At 42.9% G+C, this 24036-nt stretch overlaps 1 protein-coding gene across 1 annotated transcript; it reads right to left on the bottom strand.

The window, feature by feature from the left end:
- Nucleotides 1–1171: 1171 nt before the first annotated feature.
- ADAMTS1 (ADAM metallopeptidase with thrombospondin type 1 motif 1) lies at nucleotides 1172–9925 on the bottom strand. The gene is made up of 9 exons (XM_038386993.2): nucleotides 8917–9925; nucleotides 7195–7541; nucleotides 6648–6780; nucleotides 6059–6226; nucleotides 5425–5711; nucleotides 5049–5235; nucleotides 4746–4921; nucleotides 3700–3875; nucleotides 1172–3323 (listed from the first exon to the last, which is right to left on the bottom strand). Exons 1-9 carry the CDS (start codon nucleotides 9518–9520, stop codon nucleotides 2582–2584), a joined length of 2820 nt encoding a protein of 939 aa, XP_038242921.1. The 5' UTR covers nucleotides 9521–9925; the 3' UTR covers nucleotides 1172–2581.
- Nucleotides 9926–24036: the final 14111 nt, after the last annotated feature.

Below are 24036 nucleotides of genomic sequence, written 5' to 3'. Positions count from 1 at the left end.
AAACAGACTGCAAACTGCTGTACATTTGATTTCTCACCCATCAACTGTGGTGGTTTTTTTTTGTTTTTTTTAAAAAAAGCTATGATTTAATGTTAGTGGAAATAAGATAAACTAAAACAATATTTACTCCTACAGTTCTCATGGAAAGACCATGGAATTGAAACCACAAATAAAAAAGTTAAAATATTTTGTAGTGTTTATTTCTAACAATCACATTTAGTGCAAATTGGCCAGCATAGCAAGGAAAAGGTAGTATGTTGCACAAGGAGTGAAATCCTGGCACCACTGACTTTAACAGGGACAGGATATCACCCGTGGAGTAACAGAGAATTACTGCTTCACAACACAGAAGGCCAAACATTTGTCAGGGCACCTTTAATAGGATACGGTGCCAAATTTTACTTTCCCTTAACAGATACAACTTCAACTGGATTTCAGAGAGTAGTAAGAAGCCTTCAATTTTCACACTAGCATACTCCTGCTTCTTTGAAAGCCAAAGACAAAAATTCCCATTGACTTCAATAGTAGTTTTTCCTCTTGAGCTCAGTGGGCAAGGAGTCAGAGTTAAGGGAGTAAAATTCAGTTTCTGGATGTTTAAACTCCGATTTAAAATTTCAACATTATTGAGCATGTTACAAAAAAATGTTAGAGAAGTTCATTAAAAATGTACTTCTAATTAAAAGAGTGCTTATCATACCCTCAAGAAGTTTGCTTAAAGGGAACATCTCTGACCTTTGGTTAATTAATTATTATTATTATCTTAAATGCATCTTTCCCAGTAATGCATTTTAAAATATGTTAAGTACTACATGAAAATTAGCTCGTTTTGTAGAAATTTTGCTGGTTACAAACACAAGCTGACAGAACAAGTTCTGTCCCATCCGTAAGCCCAATTAAAATCAAGAATATCAATTAACTCATATTCCATTTTTTCCCCTCTAAAAAAATGAAATAACTGCTGTGCACCTTGTTGGTGTTTAAAGAACAAAAACACAAGATTACTCTTTTACCATGGCATAAGACATTATAGGAAAAGTTTTCAAAAGCACCTATAAAACTTAGGCTCCTAAATGCCTTAGTTACTTTTGAAAAGGTTACTCTAGACTTCAGGTACTTTCACTGGAGTAAAAAAAAATCAATATATAAAGTAGAAATAAAAACACTCAAATTCAAAAATTCATAGTGTTCATTTATTACCTCTAGTAACATATTATACTGTATAAATACTCTATCCTTGTTATATGTCCTTTTAAAAAAAAAGCGATAACTTAAAAGATCACAGGAAGTATAAAAATAAATAGGTTTATTATACGCATTTATTACAAACTATAACCCTTCCCAGAAGGTAAAGAAATGTAAAATACTTATAAAGTATATATAATCTATAGTAATATATTTTACTATATACATATGGAAAGCCATATTCTCTCATAGTCTATGGACTGGCACAAACTTTTAATTACGCAACTGCTAGTGTACTGCTGTGGATGGACCTGCTATCCTTCAGCTTTGTCTTTCCCGCCTTATAAAAGTGATTTGAGCACTATAAAAATATTAGATGTCATATATTAGAGATTCCCATTCATATTGGGAATTTCTTTTTCCTTTGATCTGTCTCTAGCATAACACAAATAAGTAAGCTAGTATTGGCTGGAACATGGTAAAAAGTTAGAACTTGAGACAGCGCTCAAATCTTCACTGTCATAACTTTGATTCACAGTATGGTAGAACCAAAGTTGAACCAAAGAAACCAGTGGTTTTGTCAGGAGGCACTAAAAGCAACAACTTTTAGACAGAACCTGCTCCATGGAGATTGCCACTTATTCCAGCTTTGCAGGTTACACATGTCACAATGACTACATCGGCATGGATGAGAAAAATGGATAGAAACATTGGATGATACAAAGATGCTTAAAAATAGAACATTCTAGTTGTCTGCAGGTTAAGTTAAGTTAAATTAAGTTAGAGTGATTGTTCTTGATATTTTTGATTCTACTTGTGGAGAATATGGCTTTATTTTTATATAAAACTAATCTCTGAAACAATAGCAGCCATGAACAATGTAGTTGAAACTCCTTTTCTAATCCTGTTTTTTGTCCTTTGTGAGGTAGGTAAGCCTTGACCAATTATTTTAAGCTTAGATGAAAGCCATTTTCTCCCTCCTACCCCCCACCCCAAGCCACCCACGTAAATAAAACCCTAGGGACTTGAACAGTACCACAACTCAAATCTAAGGGGGGGGGGGGAATCTGAAATGTTTACTTAAACTCAGTTTGGCCCCTGCTTATATTTTCTTTAACTTGTAACGGACTTAACAAGGAAATTATAATGCCTTAGGGCTTTATCTACTGAAGATGAAAGAGTTAGTGACATTGGCTTGCTAAGCTATCAAATCTGCACTTTGCAGGATATTTTTATGATGCAACACCACCCTAAAATTATTTTTTACTGTTCCTTCTCAATGAATCCTCACCATGCCCTTTATATGCAAGACACACATGCTACCTCTAACTCTCTTGTTTTCAGTGCACTGATCTGGGAGAGAAAAAAAAAGTTTTTAGCTTTCCCAACTGGATACTGTTTAAGTGCACTTTGTAACATTGCAAAAGTCTATTAAATGTTTAGGTTTCTTTGAAGGGTCACAGCTTTCTTGTGGCAACATACTGCCATCGTAAGACATACATTTTAATAATCTCTTCTTGAATCCTTTCCCACATGTCTTAGAACATGGTGACCAGTCTCCCAATTGCCACTGTGGACAGGGCATGTCTGCACATGGTCGGAGATCATTTGGTTTGAGTTCTTTCGCACAGTCTGTGGCAGACTGCCCATTAAGGTCTCTGCATTTGACAGATCTTCTTTGCCAACCGGACCCACATGACTTTGAACATTCTCCCCATTCTTCAATAACCCATTCAGATAAGATCGTCTCCTTGATGGCATTAAAAGATTCTTTCTTTTTGCTGGAAGCTCTCTCAGACCCAGACTGTAGTGGTTTCTTCACAAAATAGGTATATTTGATTTTAGGTCGAGGCGAGTCACCCACAGTCAGAACCTGGATAGTTAAAGGTTCCATCAGTGGGCTGAAACTGCGGATTCTTTCCAAAGCTGCAGATGAGCCACTGTACCTTAAAACACTGCCTTTATGAGTAATGTCTTGTTCCAATGTCGATAGAGTGTAGTCACCATTAAGAATATATGTGCCATCAGCAGCTTTAATAGCAAGGAAACTGCCATCATGTCGTGAACCCCTGTTATTTCGTTGCTTAACTTCAAGATTGGTTGCTCCAGCAGGAATGGTGACAACATCATGATAACCAGGTCTACAGGGAACAAAATACAAATATTGAGTCCTTAGTCTTCCACTGATTAAGGCTTCAATTTAGCAAAACACTAAATTTTAAGCTTTACCTTATGCACATGCTTAAGTCCAATTAACTTCAGTAGGCGAAAGCATGTGCAAAAATGCTTTGTTGAATCATCCTAAATTACTGCTACAAGACAGGAGGTCCTTGTATGATGCACTTAATTTTTAAAAGTAAAATCCCAATTAAATTATAACTAATCAACTGATTTTAAAAAGATTAATTTTCAATTCTAAGAGTAAACTGAGCCAATACCTATCTTTGAAACAGAAAGGTTATTTTGCAAGATATTAACTACTGCAGTTCAAAAGAGTAACAGTATTTGTAAACTCACTTTGCACTAACGAGAGTGCCTGACACTTTCTTGCAGGTAGATCCATTGCCTCCACAGATACCACATTTGTCATATTTCTTACTGGAGCCTATCATACGATCACAGCCAGCCTTTACACATTGTCCCTGCACACAGACAGAAGTGGAGTCTGGGCTACAGGAGGTGCCATCCACAACCTTTAAAAAAATTAAAAAGTAATAATGCATTTGATTAGAACATGGACATTTTATTTGCAAACACTGATAATAAAATTAAAATATGGATGCAACATGTCCCCCACCCCTTCATATTCTGAAGATAGCTACTGTTGAAAGTAAAAAACTTATTCATTTAAAGTGTGCAGTGCTACTTCATTCCACTTGCAACACTAAAATGCCATGGTAACATGAGAAATTGATTTAATGTCAGCGTTTATCAAAGGGACAATTTTAAATTGTTTAAGCCCATATAAGGAAGGACATTGCTTCCTAAAGCCAGTTGGGTCAGTCTTGGGCCATGAAGCGTAAGGACTGATAGCCCTTTCAACAGTATCCTACCTAGTATATAGCTGTAGAAGCTAGTCTTAAAAGCATATTTATTCCTTAATCTTGCTAAGCTATTGGTTCCCAGTTCCACTGCCTACATATATTACATTAAAAAGTATTTCCTTTTGACCGTTTTAAGATGTTAGCCTTTTAGGAATGTGAGACAAAGAGCTGATATTTAACCTGAGGCTGATGGACCTATGAAATGTTGAATAAAATAATAGAAACAAAATGTTCTGTAAAAAACTCCAGTGTAATAAAATGTGATAAGTATGAGAGTTTAAAAAGCTGTGACTGAATTTGAAAGAAGCATGTCCCCATATTTAAATCTAGTTTGTATTGATGGGATTAGACTACTTGTAGAACAGAGGAAGGGAAAATCTGGCTAAGATGTTTTAAAAGCTTATGATTAAAATACATTTTAGTTTGCATATCCTTTGACTCCATTTTAAAAAAAAATAATCAGAAAAGGTAAGAATTCCTGCTTAAAATGTAATGTACAACACATATTTTAAAAAATACCTTAGGTTGCAGAACAAAGAAATATCCAGTGCCTTTTGCGCGGCAGACAAGTTTGCATCTGTCCTTTGGAGAGACTCCAGCAAACTTGGGTGTCCATTCCACTGCAGGTCCACTTCCAAAAGGGGATTTAGAAAGGTCATTGTGTATTTCACACTGCTCCTCTCTGAAGGTTTTGCCTATACATAGGAGAAAAATTAGTTAGACATTAGATCTTCATCTTTAAATTGTCTTGCCCCCTCCCCCATCATCTCTCCTGCCCCCAACATCCCCTTCCTCCATGTCGAAGATCAACTCCCAACTTACCATTATTATCTGGACAGTCCTCAATATTACACGATCGGTATTGCACCCGTTTGCCTTCACAGTACTTTCCTCCATTCTTTGGAACTGGGTTATCACACTCTCTAAAGGAGTACTGCACTCCACCACCACATGTCCTTGAGCAGTCTCCCCAGGGTCCCCATGATCCCCAGCCTCCATGGACAGGGGTCTAAAATGATAAACAGCAAATTATACAACAACCATACTAAAACTCTCAATTAAGTTGAGCACCTTGCACAAGATTTCTTCTATGTTTTATTAGCTACTGCCCTCAAATTTTCTCATTATCAGAAATCAAAACGATGTATCTTGTTGAAATATTATTGCATATTCTAGATTTTTAAAAAAAAATACTTACATCATAATGCTTCTTCTCAGTCTTGTTTACACATTTGCCATTCACACACCATTTCCCCTCTCCACAACTGGTGCCATCTGCCCAAGGAAAGTGTTTAGTTTGGCACACAAGCAATTCTCCAGAGATGCCCGTACACCACAAAGTTGTACACGTGCTGGCTGTGTCCGGACAATGTTTGGACTCATCTCCAAATGTAAATTGGCACTGCCTATTGGCATCATACAAAGTTCCAGGGAGATCAGAGGGAAGCTGTATAGGTTTGTGGGGCTTGTCCAGTAAACACTCACCTGGAAAAAAAATAGTAATCAATAAGCTGGTTTGAATGGGAAAAATTTTATTTTATTTGTTCGATTGCACTTAGCTTTCTTGTTCAAATAATTGTTCAGCTTTCATTATACCAACAATTGTATGAACCAGTTAAAGACTTCTTTAATGTTACTGGCAGCCAAGTAAAAGCATAACCTTGTACTGGAGTTCTCTAACAGAAAGTGTTGTAAGGAAGGGAGTGCTTCATTTTTAGTTTAGTTGTTTTTTTTTTTTTCTTAAAGTAGGAAGAAAACAAACAAAGATACATTTAACTGCCACTTAAACGCTAAGTGTACAAACTTGAATAGAAAGCTTAATAAAAACTTACCATGACCATTGTCCAAAAATGTTGTTATCATGTAGGCACTGCACGGAGACCAAGGTTGGCTTCGATCCAGATTGGAAAGCATAGACGCCATCATATGGGAATCCCGGCTAAGACCATTAATATTGGCACACTGCTTTGCGTCGTCATGGGGCATGTTAAACACATGGCCTTAAAAAAAAAAAAAAAAAAAAAGGATTTTTAGGAAGTTTTATGCATTAGCAAATATTTTTTAAATGTTAGTCTTGAACTAATCACTGAATGCATTTTAGATACTTAGAAGAATTATCTGAATAGTTCCAACATTTTAAACGTATGCCACCTTATTTTTGCTCGTCTCATTTGCCAATCTAAGAAAGATGGTGTTTCTGCAATTGCAGTCAAATCTACAGCTCCCGCATACAGTTATCTGGCCAATTCTGCAATCTGCCATGTGCCATTGTCTCCTACTGACTGTCTTTAGAAGGAGTTGAGGGCATTCAACACCTCATAGAATTGGGCCCTACTTACGGACTATTACATAATGAGATATTTACTTTATGGTATCAGACTAGTTTAAATTAATTCAAAGCTCACGTCAAAGGTGAATTACCTAGTTCATGGGCTGTTGTGAAGGCAGCTTGCAATCCATCGTCTTCTATGATAGAGCAACTGCGGTTTGGATCACAAATTGTTCCCACATCAGCCATCCCAAGGGTATCACATGTCTTGGCACCACAAAGGTCCTTTAAAAAAGAAGGCAGTTTCATTTAACCCGGTCAAAGACTTAACCTTGGCAAGAATCATTCAACCTTGGCAGTTGCCTTTACTTATGGAAAGAGCATAAAGATTCAGAATTTCAAGATATTATGGCAAAATTCTCCTTTGCAACAAGCAAAAATGCTTGTACTTATTCCATAATTTCAGTGCTAAATCTTGCTAAACAATCCATATATTAAAACAGCAGTATGCTGCATATGAAGTGCCTTTCATCTGAAATAAGATAACATTACAAAAAGGTGGTTAATTATTATCCCACTTGTTTGAGTCAATAATCTCAGACGACAATCTAAGTGTGATTTTTCTGAAGACTAATTAAAAATGTTAGGCTTGCTTTGTTTGTACAAAGACGACCAAACTTTCCCTCTCCTTTCCCTTACCTGTCTGGTAAAGAGGATTGCTGTGTCATAGTGCTCTGCATGTCGGTCACTGGGTGGATTGTGTTGCTTTTGCCAACTGCAGAAGTTCCTTAAGGTAAGGGCAGCATTAGAAGAAACATCAGGTCCCTTCTGCTCATCATAGATGACCAGAATTTTTACCAACACCAGACTAATAGAGTTTCGGATACTGGGATGCTTGTATAATTTGGCTGCCACAGAAAACAGAGTCAAGAGATAGTGCTTCAATCCGCTACCATGGAACTCTGCCATGGACTGGTCTGCTACAAGCATGGTTTCCACATAGCGAGGGCTGGACACAAATCTTTTTTTCCGTGTGCTTCCAGTTTCTATATTAAAAAAGAAAAAGGGGGAAATTGCATATGAATAGCCTGGCCAGAAACATTACTGTAAATTATTAGAATAAGGAACTAGAACAAAATACAGTAACAAAAGAAAATGTGCATCTAAGGCAGGAAATATTTTACCACATTACTTTATAACTCAAGGCAGAAAGACCTTAAAATGGAACCCGAGCCTTGTGACAGCACACCTACTTAAAGTAGCCGGTTTTTGACCTCTGAAACCTGAGTAGCTTTAACATAATCTCACCCCACTAAGTCACTTTTGCTGATGCAGTAAAGAGCAACCTTGGCCAAAAGCGTATGATGTGAGACCTTGCAAATGACAGGGTGACTCAGAAGTCTGGATGAGATCATTGGGCTCCACGTGGAAAACACAGTGCAGTACTGGAGGCTCCTGACAAGCAACCCGATTGCTACCGGGACCCTGCAACAGCACCGCCTCTTACTCTAGTAGGACACTGTGCCCTCGTCTGACTTTCAGTTCCACTCCTCTCTCCTCCCCCTTCCCATGTGCTGTTCCAGTCAGATGATTAAACTCCCCCATTCATACGCCCTTTCTGGGCTGTCAGGCACTGTAACTTTCCCTCCCTTTGCTACACACCTGTGTCAGGGACCCGAGTCGCTTTTGTGAATGACCATACTGTATGTTAATTACTAGGGGGTGGGATTCTTTGCATCAACATTTACAACAAATGTGCCTCTGCTTGGGTCTGTATTTTGTTTACACCCCTATCTGGTGAGCCAGAGTCTCTCTTCACTTACACCGGCGTAACTCAAATGACTTTAAAGGAGTTATTTGTGATTTTACGCACATGCAATTGAGGTGACAGTCTTGGCTACAGGCTTCAGAGTAGCAGCCATGTTAGTCTGTATTCGCAAAAAGAAAAGCAGTACTTGTGGCACCTTAGAGACTAACGAATGTATTAGAGCATGAGCGTGCATCCGATGAAGTGAGCTGTAGCTCACGAAAGCTTCTGCTCTAATACATTTGTTAGTCTCTAAGGTGCCACAAGTACTGCTAGTCCTGGCTACAGTTCATCCACGCACCCGCTCTATATCTGTAGGCCGTATGGCTGGCTTGCCATTGCACTCAACTTCCGTCCTTTTCCAATCCAACCCGCAGCACAGCTAGAGGTTACCGAGGGAGAAATGCTTAACGTGCTGGGAGGGACTGCACCGAAGAGCTCCCCATCCCCGCCTGCGGGGAGGGCGGAATTGCCAAAGGAGCCCGAGGCGCCTTTGAAAATCCCTCTCCAGCGCGCACGAGATCTTCACGCCCCGGAGGACGTGTCGATGTCAGGTCCTCAGCCTGCGGCTTCTGCGAGAGAGGCTGCGTGGGAGTCAAGCAGGGTCCCAGTACCTGTCTGGCCCACGGGCGCCTGCTGTCCCTCCGCGGCCCGGGGGAAGCTCTGGTCTGTCACCCCGCACTTGGGGCCGCCGCTCTGGCGGACGCTGCTCGGCGGCCGCCGGCGCAGGAGGTGGAGCTGCGGCCGCGGCCGGGAGGCGTTGGCCGGCTGGATGAAGTACTCTTCCCCCTGCAAGGAGAAAGCCCCGCGCAGCCCCGCGCAGAGGCTGAGGGCGGCGGCAGAGCTCGGGTCCCGGTTGACGGTGCCGGAGTAGAAGCAGCGCGCCAGGTCGGCGGCGGGCGGGATCCCGAGCGAGGCTCCCGGCGCCGCCGCCTCCTCCCGCCGCCGGGGGCGGCTGCCCAAGGACCGCAGCCTGAAGTCCGGAGCCAGGAAGCTGCTGTCTGGCTCCAGCTCCAAGCGCAGCCGCTTCCCGAAGGCGTCCAGGCGATAGAGCCTCTGGCCAGCCGGCTCGGCCGCGGAGTCCAGCCGCACGGGCACGACCAGCTCCTGCTCCTCCCGCGGCGCGGGGCTGCCGCGAGCGGCCCGCGGGCAGGGGCCGGGGCCGGGGCCGGGGCCGAGGCAGAGCAGCGCCGCCAGCAGCAGGGGGGCGGGCCCCATGCTGCGCGCCGGGGCTCGGGCGGGGAGCGCAGGGAGCAGCGGGCGGGAAGAGGCTCGGGGGCAGTCGCGCAGTCAGGGGGCTGCCGCAGGAGCGCGGCGAGGTCTCGGAGTCCCTACAGAGGAGGCGCTGCCCCTGCCATGGCCGGAGCGCAGCGGCAGGGGGGGCTGGGGAGGATGCTGCGGGGCGCAGGAGCCGGCTTGGCTCCCGCCCCTCCCCTGGCGCTGCCGAGAGAGTTGCTGGCAGGGGAGGCGCCGGCTGCCGGGCTCGGGGCGTCTCCTCTCCGAGTCGGGGCAGAGCCGGTTGCACGGCCGCAGCCCGGGCTTGGTGCGGGCGTGGAGGGGGGCGTCCCGTCTTTGCAAACTCCCTGGGCTCCGAGCGCCTCCGCGGTGCGGCGTGAGTGCAGGAGCCGGGGCCGCCGGGGCCGCCCTTTATGGGATTTGCCCGGGCAGCCCCCCCCCCCCCCCCCCGCCAGGCACCGCCCCTAGTTCCGAGCGGCTGGAGCGCTGAGCTCACTCTGCCCGCGCAGCCGTGCGGCAGCCGCCCTCCCCCCCCCCCGCCGGGCCCTAGGGCGGAGCTGGGGCTGCCCCACACACAGCGGGGTGAGCCAAGCCGCCGCCGCCTCCCCGCCCCCAGCCTGGGCTCCGCACGCTGCCAGCTGCCCACATTTTCCACGTCGGACGGAGAAGGCTGGAGCTGCTCCGGGCTGCTGGGGGGGGGGGGAGGTGACAGGTAGCGCAGCCCCCTTTCCCCCCAATCTCTTCGTCCCCCTCCAAGTCCCCGCCCGGCCTTTGGCGCTCCCGGGGGGCCCTGATTCGCCCCAGCCCCGTTGTGGCGAACCACTACTTAAAATGCAAGCACGAGAGGGGAAGGTTGCTTTCGTCGCCTACCCTCGAAAGGCGCAGACGGGAGGGAGGCCTGGCCAGGTCCCCTGCGCAGGGCTCCCTTTCCACAAGGGCAGCGATGACCTAGGCCACCCTCCCCAAGTTAGAGGCAGGGAGGCTGAACGAGGCTAGAAGTGGCAAATGCCACAAGACAAACGGGCCAGTAGGCCTGAGGTTTCGAAAGTTTTACAGTCCAGGTGATTAATCCAGTGCCCTCCTTAACTTGATCGTTTTGGGCCAATCCACCACTCTTTCACTATTTGCACTAAACAATAGTTGCAAAACTAAAGAAATTTGTTTTCCCTTCCAGTTACTCATTTTCAGTCTTCTTCATAGTGATCCTGCCTGTGCTGGAAGCTGGAACTATTGGTTAACAGGTTTAAATATTATGGAAGTACAGGTGAAAGGCAAAGCAAATCTTAAGGTGATCTGACATCTAACAACAGGACTTTTTTTTTTTTAAGTCTAGCTTCCTGCTTTTTCACAGTCCTCATAACGCTTACAATCTGTTGTGCACCTGTAGTTCTGGGACCTTACTCCTTTTAAATCCACTTAAACAGAGACATTTATGTTGGTGCAGTCAATAACTTCCTTCAAAACCATAACCAACCATAGTGGTACAGCTAATCCACTTAATTCTTTAAATGGAACTCATTTTAGGTGTTTACAGTTTGACTTAATATTTTACTTTTCCTCCAAATAAGGCCTTTCTTTAAAAAAGAGGGCAAAGAATTAATAAACAAATATCTGAGTATTAACAGAAATACTGTACTTATTAGTGATCCATACCAGGACTTTGGGATTTAAATAATTCCTTAGTGTTACTTGAATAGGAAGATAAAATTCAGAGGCCAAAACAATTATTCTTCATGATGTGGCCTTTATGTATAGTGAGCACTTCTACAATTTCGTTTACCTACTGTACTCTCTCTATATGCAGTGCCAATCCTACACGGCAGCAAGATACGTCTTTCCTTCATTTTTCTTCATACTTTGAGGAACATTACATGAACTTGGGTACATGTATCTTTACTGTGTTGCTATAACACATTTATTGCCAATGCAGGATGATAAGCTATAGTCTTTAAGAAATATATTTGGCAGAGGAATGTAACATCTTGTAAGACAAAATGTATCAGACTCTCCCTCACTTATACTAATCTACATTTGGACTTAATTCCACATTAAATCAATCTGCAGTTAATCCAGTATAAAATGGTTGTGAGTTCAGAGTCAGGCCTAGTGTGTCAAAACATGTCACAATTAGAACTTATTTGTAAGGGATTTTAGTTGATATACTTCAGAAAATTTCCCTCAACCGTATCAAGCATTTTTAGTCCGGAAAGACAGACAAAGCTGTCATCCCTTTAGGATTGAAATTTTAGTATACAGTGGGTATTTTAAGGTCTGTATTTTTGTTGATACTCAAGTATTATAACTTCAGTCTAGCTATGCTCATAAAGGCTGTAGCCTTACCTCAGAGATCTGGTGATATAGATTCATAGATATTAAGTCAGAAGGGACCATTATGATCATCTAGTCTGACCTCCTGCACAACGCAGGCCACAGAATTTCACCCACCCACTCCTACGAAAAACCTCTCTCCTATGTCTGAGCTATTGAAGTCCTCAAATCGTGGTTTAAAGACTTCCAGGAGCAGAGAATCCTCCAGCAAGCGACCCATGCCCCATGCTACAGAGGAAGGCGAAAAACCTTCAGGGCATCTTCCAATCAGTAATGTACCAATCAATAATTTCACACTAATGCTTTTCACATTAACACCTGAAAATACTTGATAAAATGCATATTTACAGCATTTATCAGGCATTAACCTTACATCATATCACTGATCAGCAAGGAAGTCCCTCTGTTGGTGTGCAACTCATTTAATATTTCTACATTCTCATTGGTTTCACCATTTGAAGAGATACTGACCACCTTAAATAATGTTTCTATATGAAAGGACTCTTTTTTCCACCAGATGGCACTCTGCTATTAAAAAAATCTTTTGAATGTATTTCTTTCACAGCTTGTCACTTGGGTTTTCAAACTATGTTATGGTGAAAACGCTTATATTTTATTACTGTTCTCAAAACTTTTATGATTCGGACAAGTAGTTTAAAGTGTTCCTGCCTTTTATATAACATCCAAGAAACTTTTAATAAATGGCACCAATTCAATGACAGTTTCTTTTTCCTCTTTTTGCATTATATGCTTCTTCAAATGTAAAATTTTGTATATAAACGATGTACTATGTGAATAACAAAAAAGTGCTAATTAGTTGATTAAACTAGAAAACATCAAAACAAGTGAAAAGATTAGAAAGTAACTTGTATAGCAGTTCATAATCTCTCTTGTGGCACCTTAGAGACTAACAAATTTATTAGAGCATAAGCTTTCGTGAGCTACAGCTCACTTCATCGGATGCATCCGGATTCATCGGATGAAGTGAGCTGTAGCTCACGAAAGCTTATGCTCTAATAAATTTGTTAGTCTCTAAGGTGCCACAAGTACTCCTTTTCTTTTTGCGAATACAGACTAACACGGCTGCTACTCTGAAACCTGTCATAATCTCTCTGTAACATTGCTATACACTAGGGTCCCCAGTCCTGCAAATGTTTACACATGTACTTAACTTTGTGCATATGAGTAGTCCCGCTGAATTCAATTAGACCCCCCATGACAAAGTGTGTGTATAAGTGTTTGGTGGATTAGGGCTTAAGTCAATCACATTTTCTCTAAATGAAAAGCGCTGTGATAGTTCCATGAAGGTAATTTTACAAAGCTGAAATAAACTAGTATTTTTCAGTTCCTGGAATGAATGGTTATTCAGAAGTTAGTCACTGAACATTTTCATCATGATAAATGATTTCTATTATTTGATAAAACTGTCAAAGAAAAAGCAACTTGCTTGAATTAGAAAAAAGTGAATTATAAACCACCAGATGGAGCTAACAGATCATATTTTAGTCACCGTTAAAAGAACAGCAGTCTGTGCATTAATCATGAAAAGTATTGTAAATACCTGAACAGTTTTACCAATGATGCATTTTTGTGTTTTTATGCCATTACTTTTGTACCTTAATATTTTCACAATTAAAAAATATTTTATAGTATCTGTTTTAAATGCAACCAGGTTTTTATGCTTTAGGAATTACAGTAATTTAGAATTCAAACAGCAGAGGGCACATTAGGCCACCAAATAGGAGATGCAGTCTGATGATGCAACTGAAAACACATAAAAAGGAGCATGCCAAGTAAGCTTAAAACTAAAATATTTTGCTTAACACTCACTTAAAGAATAGGTTTTTTTCTGTACTATCTTTCCCATCATTGCTGGTGATTCCTTAAGTGTTTGAAGAGAACTCTGTTCTAACCAGCTTGTTTTACTCGTTTAGCAGCATGAGTGTGCTTGGCATTGCGTAGAGAAAGAGAACTCATTATAGAATCATATGACTAGAAGGGACCTTGAGAGGTCTTCTAGTCCAATCCCCTGCACTCAAGGCAGGACTGAGTATTATCTGGATGATCCTTGATAGATGTTTGTCTAACCTGTCTTAAAAATTTCCAATGATGGAGATTCCCAAACCTGCCCAGGCAATTTATTCCAGTGCTTAATACCCGACAAGAAGTTTTTCCTAATGTTCAACCTAAACCTCCATTGCTGCAATTTAAGCCCATTGCTTCTTGTCCTATCATCAGAGGTTAAGAAAAACAGTTTTTCTCCCTCCTCCTTTCAAGATGACTGAATGAATTGGGCAAGATTCTTTGCTCAGTCCATTCAGTTACGGCTATTTGTAGTTTATGACTTTAAGTTTATTACCATGTAATTGATTTTGATGTCACTGTCACAGTGTCTGGAGTGGCTCACAAGCCGTAGTGCCAACCTTAGGGCAGACTTCAAGAACCAGGGCAAAAAAACTCCAAACTGGTTGTATGTTCTATATTTACATTTCATCAACCAACTATCAAGTGTGAACTTCTGAAATGCTACAAAAGTCTTGACATGGAGTCACAGACAGTCCCCTTGGGCACTCCAGTTCATCTTGCCACCCCAGCAAGCTTGACTTTGTGACGGATGGTCACTTAACACCAAAAATCACAACAATATTCAGGTTACTCCCTATCCGAAAGGACCAGTTACTTACCCCAGGTCAAATTGTACTCAGGTCTATAACCAAAGACAATGCTTGTAGACAATCCTGTAACAAACTAGTTTATTAACTAGAAAAAAAGAAATAACTTATATACACAAGATTAAAGAAGGTAAACATACACACACAAATGAGTATTGGTCTTGAGTTTCAAAAGATAATAGAAACTTCTTTCACACACAGACACTATGCTTCCTTTGGGGCTAACCCAGGCAAAACACATGGGAGACTTTAGCTTATGCTTAGTGATTCTTGCTCCTTTAGAGTACAAGAAGCAAAACAAAACTGAGTTTCTCCTTGTCAGGGATTTTTATCCCTTCACCCCAGAGTCCAAGCTGATGGGATGAATTCATGCGCTGGTCTCTGGAGGGGTTGAGGAATGCAATGAACAAGGTCTCTGTCCTTGTCTTGCTTCACAATGGCTCATTTGCTTTCAGTGGGCCTACTTTGTGCAAGACCAACACTTTACTTTAATTGGTTTCAGAGTAGCAGTCGTGTTAGTCTGTATTCGCAAAAAGAAAAGGAGTATTTGTGGAACCTTAGAGACTAACAAATTTATTTGAGCATAAGCTTTCGTGAGCTATAGCTTCTGATGAAGTGAGCTGTAGCTCACGAAAGCTTATGCTCAAATAAATTTGTTAGTCTCTAAGGTGCCACAAGTACTCCTGTTCTTTTTACTTTAATTGATGCTTCTTTTCCGTTTGGTGAGTTAAACAATTATAGAGGTTTACAATGCAAACATTTGCTATCGCTATTTAACATGGTGAACAGATAAGTGAGACTAATACATGCAGCATCCTACAAGCCATTCATAAGGTCTAAACACATTCTTACATCTGGTTTCCAGCTATGCATTCGGAAGTGTTCAGTGAGGCCCAGGGCCTTGGCATGAGCTGGCACTTGGACTGCCAGCACGATAGCCACTAACACTAGACTGTGGTCTCCTGAATGGGATAACAGGAAGAGAAGGCTAAAATATTCTGTTTCTGCATAAATGCTTTCATAACCAGGAATAGTGGGAAAGATAATGCAGGGAAAATTCATGATAGATTTAATATCTTTGAATTTTTGGGGGAACACATCAGGATCCATAAGAATTCTATGTGATCTTCCATTTCCCCTTACTTTCTCCCTTCACTTAAAGCCCGATGTCAAGCCAACTGCCAAAATTGTAGGAAAGTTTGATTCAGATCTTTTGGAACTCCATCAGATCCAATCTGATGTGTGCTATGTAAAGCTGTATGGGAGCTAAATAATAATGGAATATCAAGTTAAATATAGTGCTTTTCATCAATAGATATTAGAGCACTTTACAAATTAGGTCACTATTTCTTTCTTCTGCCTTTCACCAACCCACCTGGACCAAGCATGCTGCCTCCACAAGATTCCCAGTTCCTAGTGATCTAGGACATGGGAGACCTATCCACTTGACTGCCAGACCAGTCTATAGTATTATTTAATGGGTTGCCAGAATGTGACTGTTATACTTGAACTTTTTTATTTCCTCACTTTGTACCTTTTTAGATGATGTACTGCTATTGGCACTTCAAGGCCTGGTATTGTACCATCTAACACTTATATAATGGGTTCCTAGGTTTCATGTGATATGACAAACAATACTGACTTTTTAAGTAGTGTTTAGATTTTATTAGTGTCTTACTGCAGAATTGAATAAGTTCTTATGAATTCACAATACTGAAAATTGTTGTATCCTACATTTCTTTATTAGAGAAGGAACTTGTTACAGACCTGACTGAGTCCCACTAGGGGAAAGTCACCAGTCTATTATTATTGGAGCTAACCTTTGGATCCCACATGCTTTCAAACCAGCAAGGTCTGGGAAGTATTCAGTCACTGTTTCTAAATCTAAGCCTCTAAGGGGAACGCCTGGGTGCAGACCTTCTGTCTGACAACCTTACTTGGGATGTGAGACTCCGCACTCCAACTGCCCTAGACCCTCAAACTAGTGCTCTGACATCCCAACCCTCTCTAGTCGCTTATGCCCATCCACCAAGTTTCATCTCTTTGGGTGCTCTAGTTTATCGTTCAACTCTTTGGGGACCACGTGCCAGGCAAAGTAAGGAACACAGGCATCACAAAGGAGTTTCCAAATTTCAGTAATCTTTACTCTCAAAGCATATAAGAGTTATAGATGTTTAGGAAAACAAGAATAACCTATATGCTCCTCCCTTAATCTATGGTCACCTCTTCTTTAAATCTTCTGGCCCAGTTGCTGTTGAAGGTGAGTAGGCCCATCCTGACCTCTTCCTCCTGCACTCTTCTGTTGTTGGCCAATAAGAGAGAGAGAGAGAGAGAGAGGGATCTAAGATGAGAACTTGATTTTAAATATTGCTTCAGTACCCTTTGTCATGTGATCCACTGACCAACTTCAGAGCTGCAGTCAAGTTAAAGTCCCAGCCCCTCTGGAGACAAATTGAGAGAACCAGTTTCCTTTAGCCTGGCCACACTTTAGCAAACCCATTGTTGTGACAAGCATCGCTGATGACTCCTGGGTTAATTGCTTCAGGGGAGATGTCCAGCATTACAATGAGCTGCCTTGGCCTGTCTTTACCTTCTCTAGGTAATCATAGCTACACACTTGCAGTGCAAGTCACATTCTTCAAAGTGATGGTGACAATGTCAAGCGAAGGTCAATTTGATACAGACTCATGCAGACATATACCTATCCATCACAGACAGGAGTCCAGTTTGGGATTCATTTTTAGTCAAAATGTGGGGTTGTTTGGATACAGAGTTTTGGTTTGTCCAGTTATACAGATAAGGGCAGCCACAAAGTGCGTTCTAGTCTAAAATCCAAACTTACTCAAAGTTTGGGGGAGTTGAATCTGGGCCTTTTCCGAATGTAAAGGTTCAAGCATGTCTCTAGTTCATGACAAACATTTCGCTCTGATTCACACACCACAGAATCATGTGGCTGTAGTGGAGCTACATGCATTTTATGTCAAGGAATAATTTAGCTCTGGATCTCAAACACCATATTTAATTTTTGGTGCACAGGTAGTGACAACTGTAGTTAAAGGTTGCCTAATACTTCCCATTAGAAGATGCTGTTTTAAATTGCTTACAGCGTTGCAAAAAATTAATCATTCTGGTTGAAATTTTCTGTCAGGTGTCTTACTTAAACTGATTATTTCTGAAAGTTTTGGATAAAATAGTTCAGCTGTTTCCAGCAACTAGACGGGGGAAAAAATACATTGTTTTGCTCACGTTAAAATTCTTCCAGTCATTTCACTGAGAAGCTCTGGAGACTCCATGCTTTGGATCAGGCACTTGAAATTTGGCAGAGACATCACTCTAGTGTCAGTGATGTGTCTTGCCTTCCTTGTGAAAATTCGCCCAGATTTGGCCACATTATAAGCTTCGGAAAAATCTGTTTGCATGTATTCAGTGAAGACTTTTCAGAGAGTTTGGCAGCTAAATTCTCAGAAGATTCTGTCTGCACTGAGCATGCTCCATCCCCTCACAGCTGCTATGTGCTGACTGGACCATCCCCACAGAATAATTGAACATGTTATATCCTGGGGCTGCAGAGGCTGAGCAGGACTTTCCCTTCAGTTGCTCCCCTTGGTTAAGGTCTGGAGGTGCTGAACACGGGAACTGAGAGCAGCCAGATTCTCTCTGCTATACTCTCAAAGCCTCTCCTGCTGGCATCCAGGCAGTGAGGAGGAGACAGCTTGATTTGAATGCAGAGGGATGAGGAATGGAGGTGGGGGACAAGCGGGGGGGGGGGGGGGAAGAAGAGGGGGAGGCAGGAGTAGAAGGGGCAGAAGACAGGGGGAGGAATAGGAACAAGGGGGAGGGAGTGAGGGAAGAGCAATGTTGTGGGATGGAAGGGTAGTTGTAGATGGGGGCGGGGATGGGGTGGAGGGAAGGACATGGGTAGGAGCTGAGGCCAGGGAAGCGTAGGAGCAGTTAGGCAGGGGCAGGAGCTGGAGAGGGATGGATAGGAGCAAAGGGGATAGGGAGAGGCTGCGCAGCTCAGGAAGAGAAGGGTCTGTAGCAGAGGTGGGCAAACTATGGCCCGCATGCCACATCCGGCCCATGGGACCCTCCTGCCCGGCCCCTGAGCTCCTGGCCCAGGAGGCTAGCCCCCCTCCCCCGCAGCCTCAGCTCACTGCGCTGCCGGCACAATGCTCTGGGCAGCGAGCTCCTGGGGCAGTGCAGCTGCAGAGCCCGGCCTGGCCTGGTGCTCTGTGTTGTGCAGTGGTGTGGCTGGCTCCAGCAGGGCGGTGCGGCTGTAGCGCCGCCAGCCACCAGTGGTCCAGGCAGCGCGGTAAGGGGGCAAGGAGTGGGGGGGGCGTAGAGGGCAGGGGAGTTCAGGGGGTGGTCGGGAGCAGGGGTGTGGATAGGGGTCGGGGTGGTGAGAGAGCAGGGAACAGGGGGGTTGAATGGGGGCAGGGGTCCGGGGGGGGCATGAGGAATGAGAGTAGGGGTTGGATGGGGTGGTGAGGGTTCCGGGGGCGGTGAGGGGACAGTGAGTGGAGGGTGAGGTGGACGGGGCAGGGATCCCGGGGGGGGCTGTCAGGGGGCAAGAAGCAGGGGGGGATAGGGGGCGGGGGACAGGCCAAGCCTGGCTGTTTGGGGAGGCCCTCCATACAATTTCCAAAACCTGATGCAGCCCTCAGGCCAAAAAGTTTGCCCACCCCTGGTCTGTAGCCATTAGAGAACACTTCCTTACAGAACCTGGAATTAAACCCAGAAGTCCTGGATCTCAATATTCCTTTTATGTCTTGCAACAAGCTGTGAAACACTGGCAAAATGACTGGTTTCAGAGTAGCAGCTGTGTTAGTCTCTATTCGCAAAAAGAATAGGAATACTTGTGGCACTTTAGAGACTAACAAATTTATTTGAGCATAAGCTTTCGTGAGCTACAGCTCACTTCATTGGATGCATTCAGTGGAAATGCATCCGATGAAGTGAGCTGTAGCTCACAAAAGCTTATGCTCAAATAAGTTTGTTAGTCTCTACTGGCAAAATGTGTGTTTCCATCCCTTTCTAGTGGCAGGTCCACATAGAAGATAACAGCCTTCTAGGGCTATCAATTACTCAATTAGCTCAAGTGGTAGCGAAAAGTGCTCTGGATCTAAACATTGCAATTGCTGATGATCCATGTGGATCCATGTATAGTTTCACATGATGGGAATTTTTAGGTTTTTAATTTCTTCCTACTCCTGTTGTTATCCACAGGCAAGTCAACAACAGGTAATGATCAAAAGCAACTGATGGGTCTAAAAGTGTCAGCATGGACAAAGGATTTTCTGCTAACACATCCAGCGGAGCCTCTGCTCCTTAGTCTTTTTCAAATGTAGATTAACTGAGATCAAGGATCTCTTAAGGCATCTAGACATTGAGTCTTGTCTCACCATAATCTTTTAAATATTCCTAAACCAAGAATGGAACATTAGATACAAAGAGATAGTTGGCCAAATTGTCAGCATTCAGTCATGGTTTTCCAAAGCCACAAGCAAACAAGAGCTTAATTTGCAGCAAGGGAGATTTAGGTTAGATATTAGGAAAAACGTTCTAACTATAAGGGTAGTTAAGCTCTGAAATAGGCTTCCAAGGGAGGTCATGAAGTCCCCATCATCAGAAGCTTTTAAAGACTAATTGGACAAACACCTGATAAGGATGGTCTAGGTTTACTTGCTCCTGATATAGCACTGGGGGCTGGATTGGATGATTTCTCGAGGTCCCTTCCAGCCCTACATTTCATATGATTTTATGAAGAGCTTCTGGAAGGGAAGCTGACAGCTTGCCTTCTCTAAAAGGCACTTTGACAATCTCACCCAACAGTAGCCCAGCTCCTCCCTACTGGCCTTTACCAGGTAGGGGGTAAAAGGATCCAAAACACAGGTTGTATCACAAAGTTTATCCAGTCTTCAGAGGACAGCTAGGCAACTCACACAGGGAACACACAGCATGTATCCTCTCCCTATATAGCTTCTCTCATAGACACAGAACATTCAGACTTGTTCCACACAATCTTATCTGTAAACTAATATGAAATTTCCTCAGTTAGAGCGATCTCAAACCAGCCATGGGGGGCAGTCTAGATTAATAAGGCTATCTATTACTTGATATAAATCTGCTCATCTGGACTTTGAAGATATTATGATGGAACAAAGAAACTCTTCTTTGTATCATAAAGATAGTTTGAACTCCTATGCCAAGGCTGTTTAGGAGGCAGTCAGTCAGATATGGCACATGACTTCTGTCAATCATTCGCCACTTCAGTGTCATAGGTCATCCAAAAAACTATGTGAACTGTGAGGCTGAAGATGAGGAAGAGGAAACCAATAAATCACCTTTATCAATGGCTGGGGACAAAATTCCTACCAAATTCATTAACACAATGGCCTGTCACATGAACAGTATTCTCTCAGAGAGTCCTCTGAAAATTTTTAGGCTCCCATTTCAAAAGGCCATCAAAAACAGGCCACTCATCCCAACTAGGACCAGCTACATGAGCTGGTCCAGCAACTGCACGGGATAATCTCATTATCAGTAGGGTGACCATGAAATGCTTAACCAACTCAGGAGACTCACCATTGTGTAGAAATTGTATTTGATAAGTGTCACCGGCCATACAACGTCCAATTCTGCTACAACACAGAATTTCATCAGCTCACATCAGGACTCTGTTGTGCAACAGGGAGAGCTTTACTCTAGTAATTTCTTCTTAACTCCATTCCAGAGCTCACATACAAGATAGGCACACTTTATTTAGTCCAGTTCAGTGGGAAGGGACCTCCTGCACATTAGTTGGATGCAAACAGCACAGCTACAACAACTTCTTCCTTGCCTTCCCTCCACCTTGATTTAATGGCTTACTGATTATTTGACCAGAGACAACAGGACCAAAACAAGTCTGGTAGTGTCATACAGGCTGATTTTGTTACTACCTACAAAATCAGAGAACCTCGTTCTTAAATCATGATGATTGAAACTTATAACCACCAACAATCTTGCATTAGCTAACATGAATCAAAGACAAGGATCCTTGTTTCCTAGATCCTTTAAGAGAGAAGTACAGATACAACTAGGAGGTATCAAGGATAAACATATTGATCTTGGCTTAGACTACATAATTATATTCTGTCTTATCTCCCTATGCCTGCTACTTCAGGGATCAAGAAAACTAGGTCCTCATGACCAACCTCCCTCTGCACTTCCATATCCCCAGCTACCCTAATATCTGAATAGTATTTCCATGCTAAACCTACACTTTCATCTGTATTGAAAATAAATCACCCACATGGAAGTTAGTAGAAAGGTTAGGCTTGCTAGAAATGCATATCAGCTACAGTTTTGAACCAATTCTTCACTCATTCAACTGTAAAATGTGGATAAAAATAAATTTAAATGTAAACTTTGATTCTGTTACATTTCTTACAATGAAGTGGCGCTTTCGAGTATTTTATGTTTGAAATGTTGCTTTTCTTCCCCCCACAAAAAGGTATTTACAAAATGAGTGCCATACAAAACTAGCTTTGAGCTTATTAAAACAATTTTTCCACTTGATTAAGATCCCACTGAAGTCAGTTAAGATTTTTTTTGATGGAGTTACCTCTCCATAACTCTCACAGACTGCTATGGAAAGCTTTCAACAGCTCACTGCTTTAAAGCCAAAGGAGGTGACTTTTTGACAATGGCATTATGTTTTTAGCAGCTTACACCAATTTGTCTGCATAACTTTAATTGACCACACTGTATGAAGAGTCTAACTTCTAACATGGCTGCTACTCTGTAACTTCCAGCAGTTTGCTCACACTTGATGAATAGTTAGCCATATTCTCAATAGTGTGTCCAGTTGCTTAATGTTGTATAATTTTTTATAAAGGCTTCTTGTAATTTTCTGCCTTGTGAAAATGCACTTGGGAAGAGAGTGAGAAAAGAGGACACAGAACCTGTTCTTCGTCCTGTAGTGCACCCGCCCAGGAGTGTTTTGGAGCACTAGAAAGGAGTCTACCTATCACACCAGTTAGCAGTTTATAGTTCATCATTGGGGGGCAAGGAAAGGGTATGCAGGCCCCCCCAGTCTGCAACTAGAATATTAAAGTTTGTAGCAATCAAGACTGGTTCTAGGCACCAGCAAAGCAAGCACGTGCTTGGGGCGGCACATTTCCAGGGGTGGCATTCCGGCCACCCTTTTTTTCCCCCTGGCCCCCTCAGTCAACCAATGAGCCCCTGTGTGGGGCAGGGCGGCGGGCTCAGCATGGGGGAGGTCCCTGCTCTGGCCCCCTGCCGCTGGGAGAGCGGGGTGATGCAGCTCCTCCCCCCCACCTGCCCCTGCCGCACGTGTCACAAGTGGTGGAGGAGCCGAGCAGAGTGGAGCCCGGGATTGGGGCAGGACCTGTGGCCGGTAAGGGACCTGCTGCCCCGGGCGGCTCGGCGCAGGGCGGGCACCCCGCCCCGCCCCCCAGCCGCTCTGTCAGTTATTGTCCCCTCTGTGGAGGGGTGGGGGGTGGGGCCGGGTCTGAGATCAGGCTGGGGACCCACGAGCGGGATGTACAGTCCCGAGCACCTCACTCCAAACATTGCTATAGCATTACGCATTCTTTTAACATTACCAGTATCAGTGGCTTCTGGTGAGCACAGTTTCTCAAAACTGATATTACTAAAAAATTATTTGAGGTCCACCATGTCTCAAAATCATTTGTCAGGACTCGCATTAATTTCAGCTGAAAGTACCATTGCAAAAAATTTAGATTTCACTGAATTATTAAAAGACTACGCAAGTATAAAAACCAAAAAAAATCAGTTCATATAAATTCTTTTAATTTATGAGAAACTGGGTGCAACGGAAGGCACTAACGTTTTTCATTACAGTGTATAGTTGAAACCAAATTGTTTGTAATTGTGATTTTGTTAAAATTAAATGAGTACACAAGTAGGAATTGTTTTATTTCACTAACTGCAAATTCTTTGTTTTAATTTTTTTAAATTTTAAATAGTCAAAAAACAAAACAACATTGCAAAGTGCAAACGTGTAAAAGCCAAAAAAAAATGCGGGGGGGGGAGGGGCAGCCAAAATTTTTTTTGCTTGGGGCGGCAAAAAGCCTAGAGCCGGCCTTGGTAGCAACAGATAGAGGACAAAGATATAATGAGATCCAGTAGCTGGAAGCTGAAGGAAGAAAAAATCAGACTAGAAATAGGGTGCACATTTTTAATAGCGAGGGTAATTAACCAATGGAACAGTTTACCAAGGGTCATGGTGGATTCTCCATCACTGGACTTTTAAAATCAAAATTGGATGTTTTTCTAAAAGATCTGCTCTAGTTCAAAGAGGAATTAATTCAGGGAAGTCTTATTATGTACGACTAGAGGAACACAATGGTCCCTTCTGGCCTTAAAATCTATGAATGCTGTGGAGCACGTTGCCTATTTATCCCCCTCATGCTTTGTCCCATGAGTCATCATCCTGCACCAGCAGCATAGCTCCTCAACCATGGCCATTCT

Source organism: Dermochelys coriacea, chromosome 1, assembly GCF_009764565.3.
Source record: "Dermochelys coriacea isolate rDerCor1 chromosome 1, rDerCor1.pri.v4, whole genome shotgun sequence".
Lineage (NCBI taxonomy): Eukaryota > Metazoa > Chordata > Testudines > Dermochelyidae > Dermochelys > Dermochelys coriacea.
Note: the sequence above shows the minus strand (reverse complement) of the source record. Positions and strands in the feature narration are given on the sequence as shown.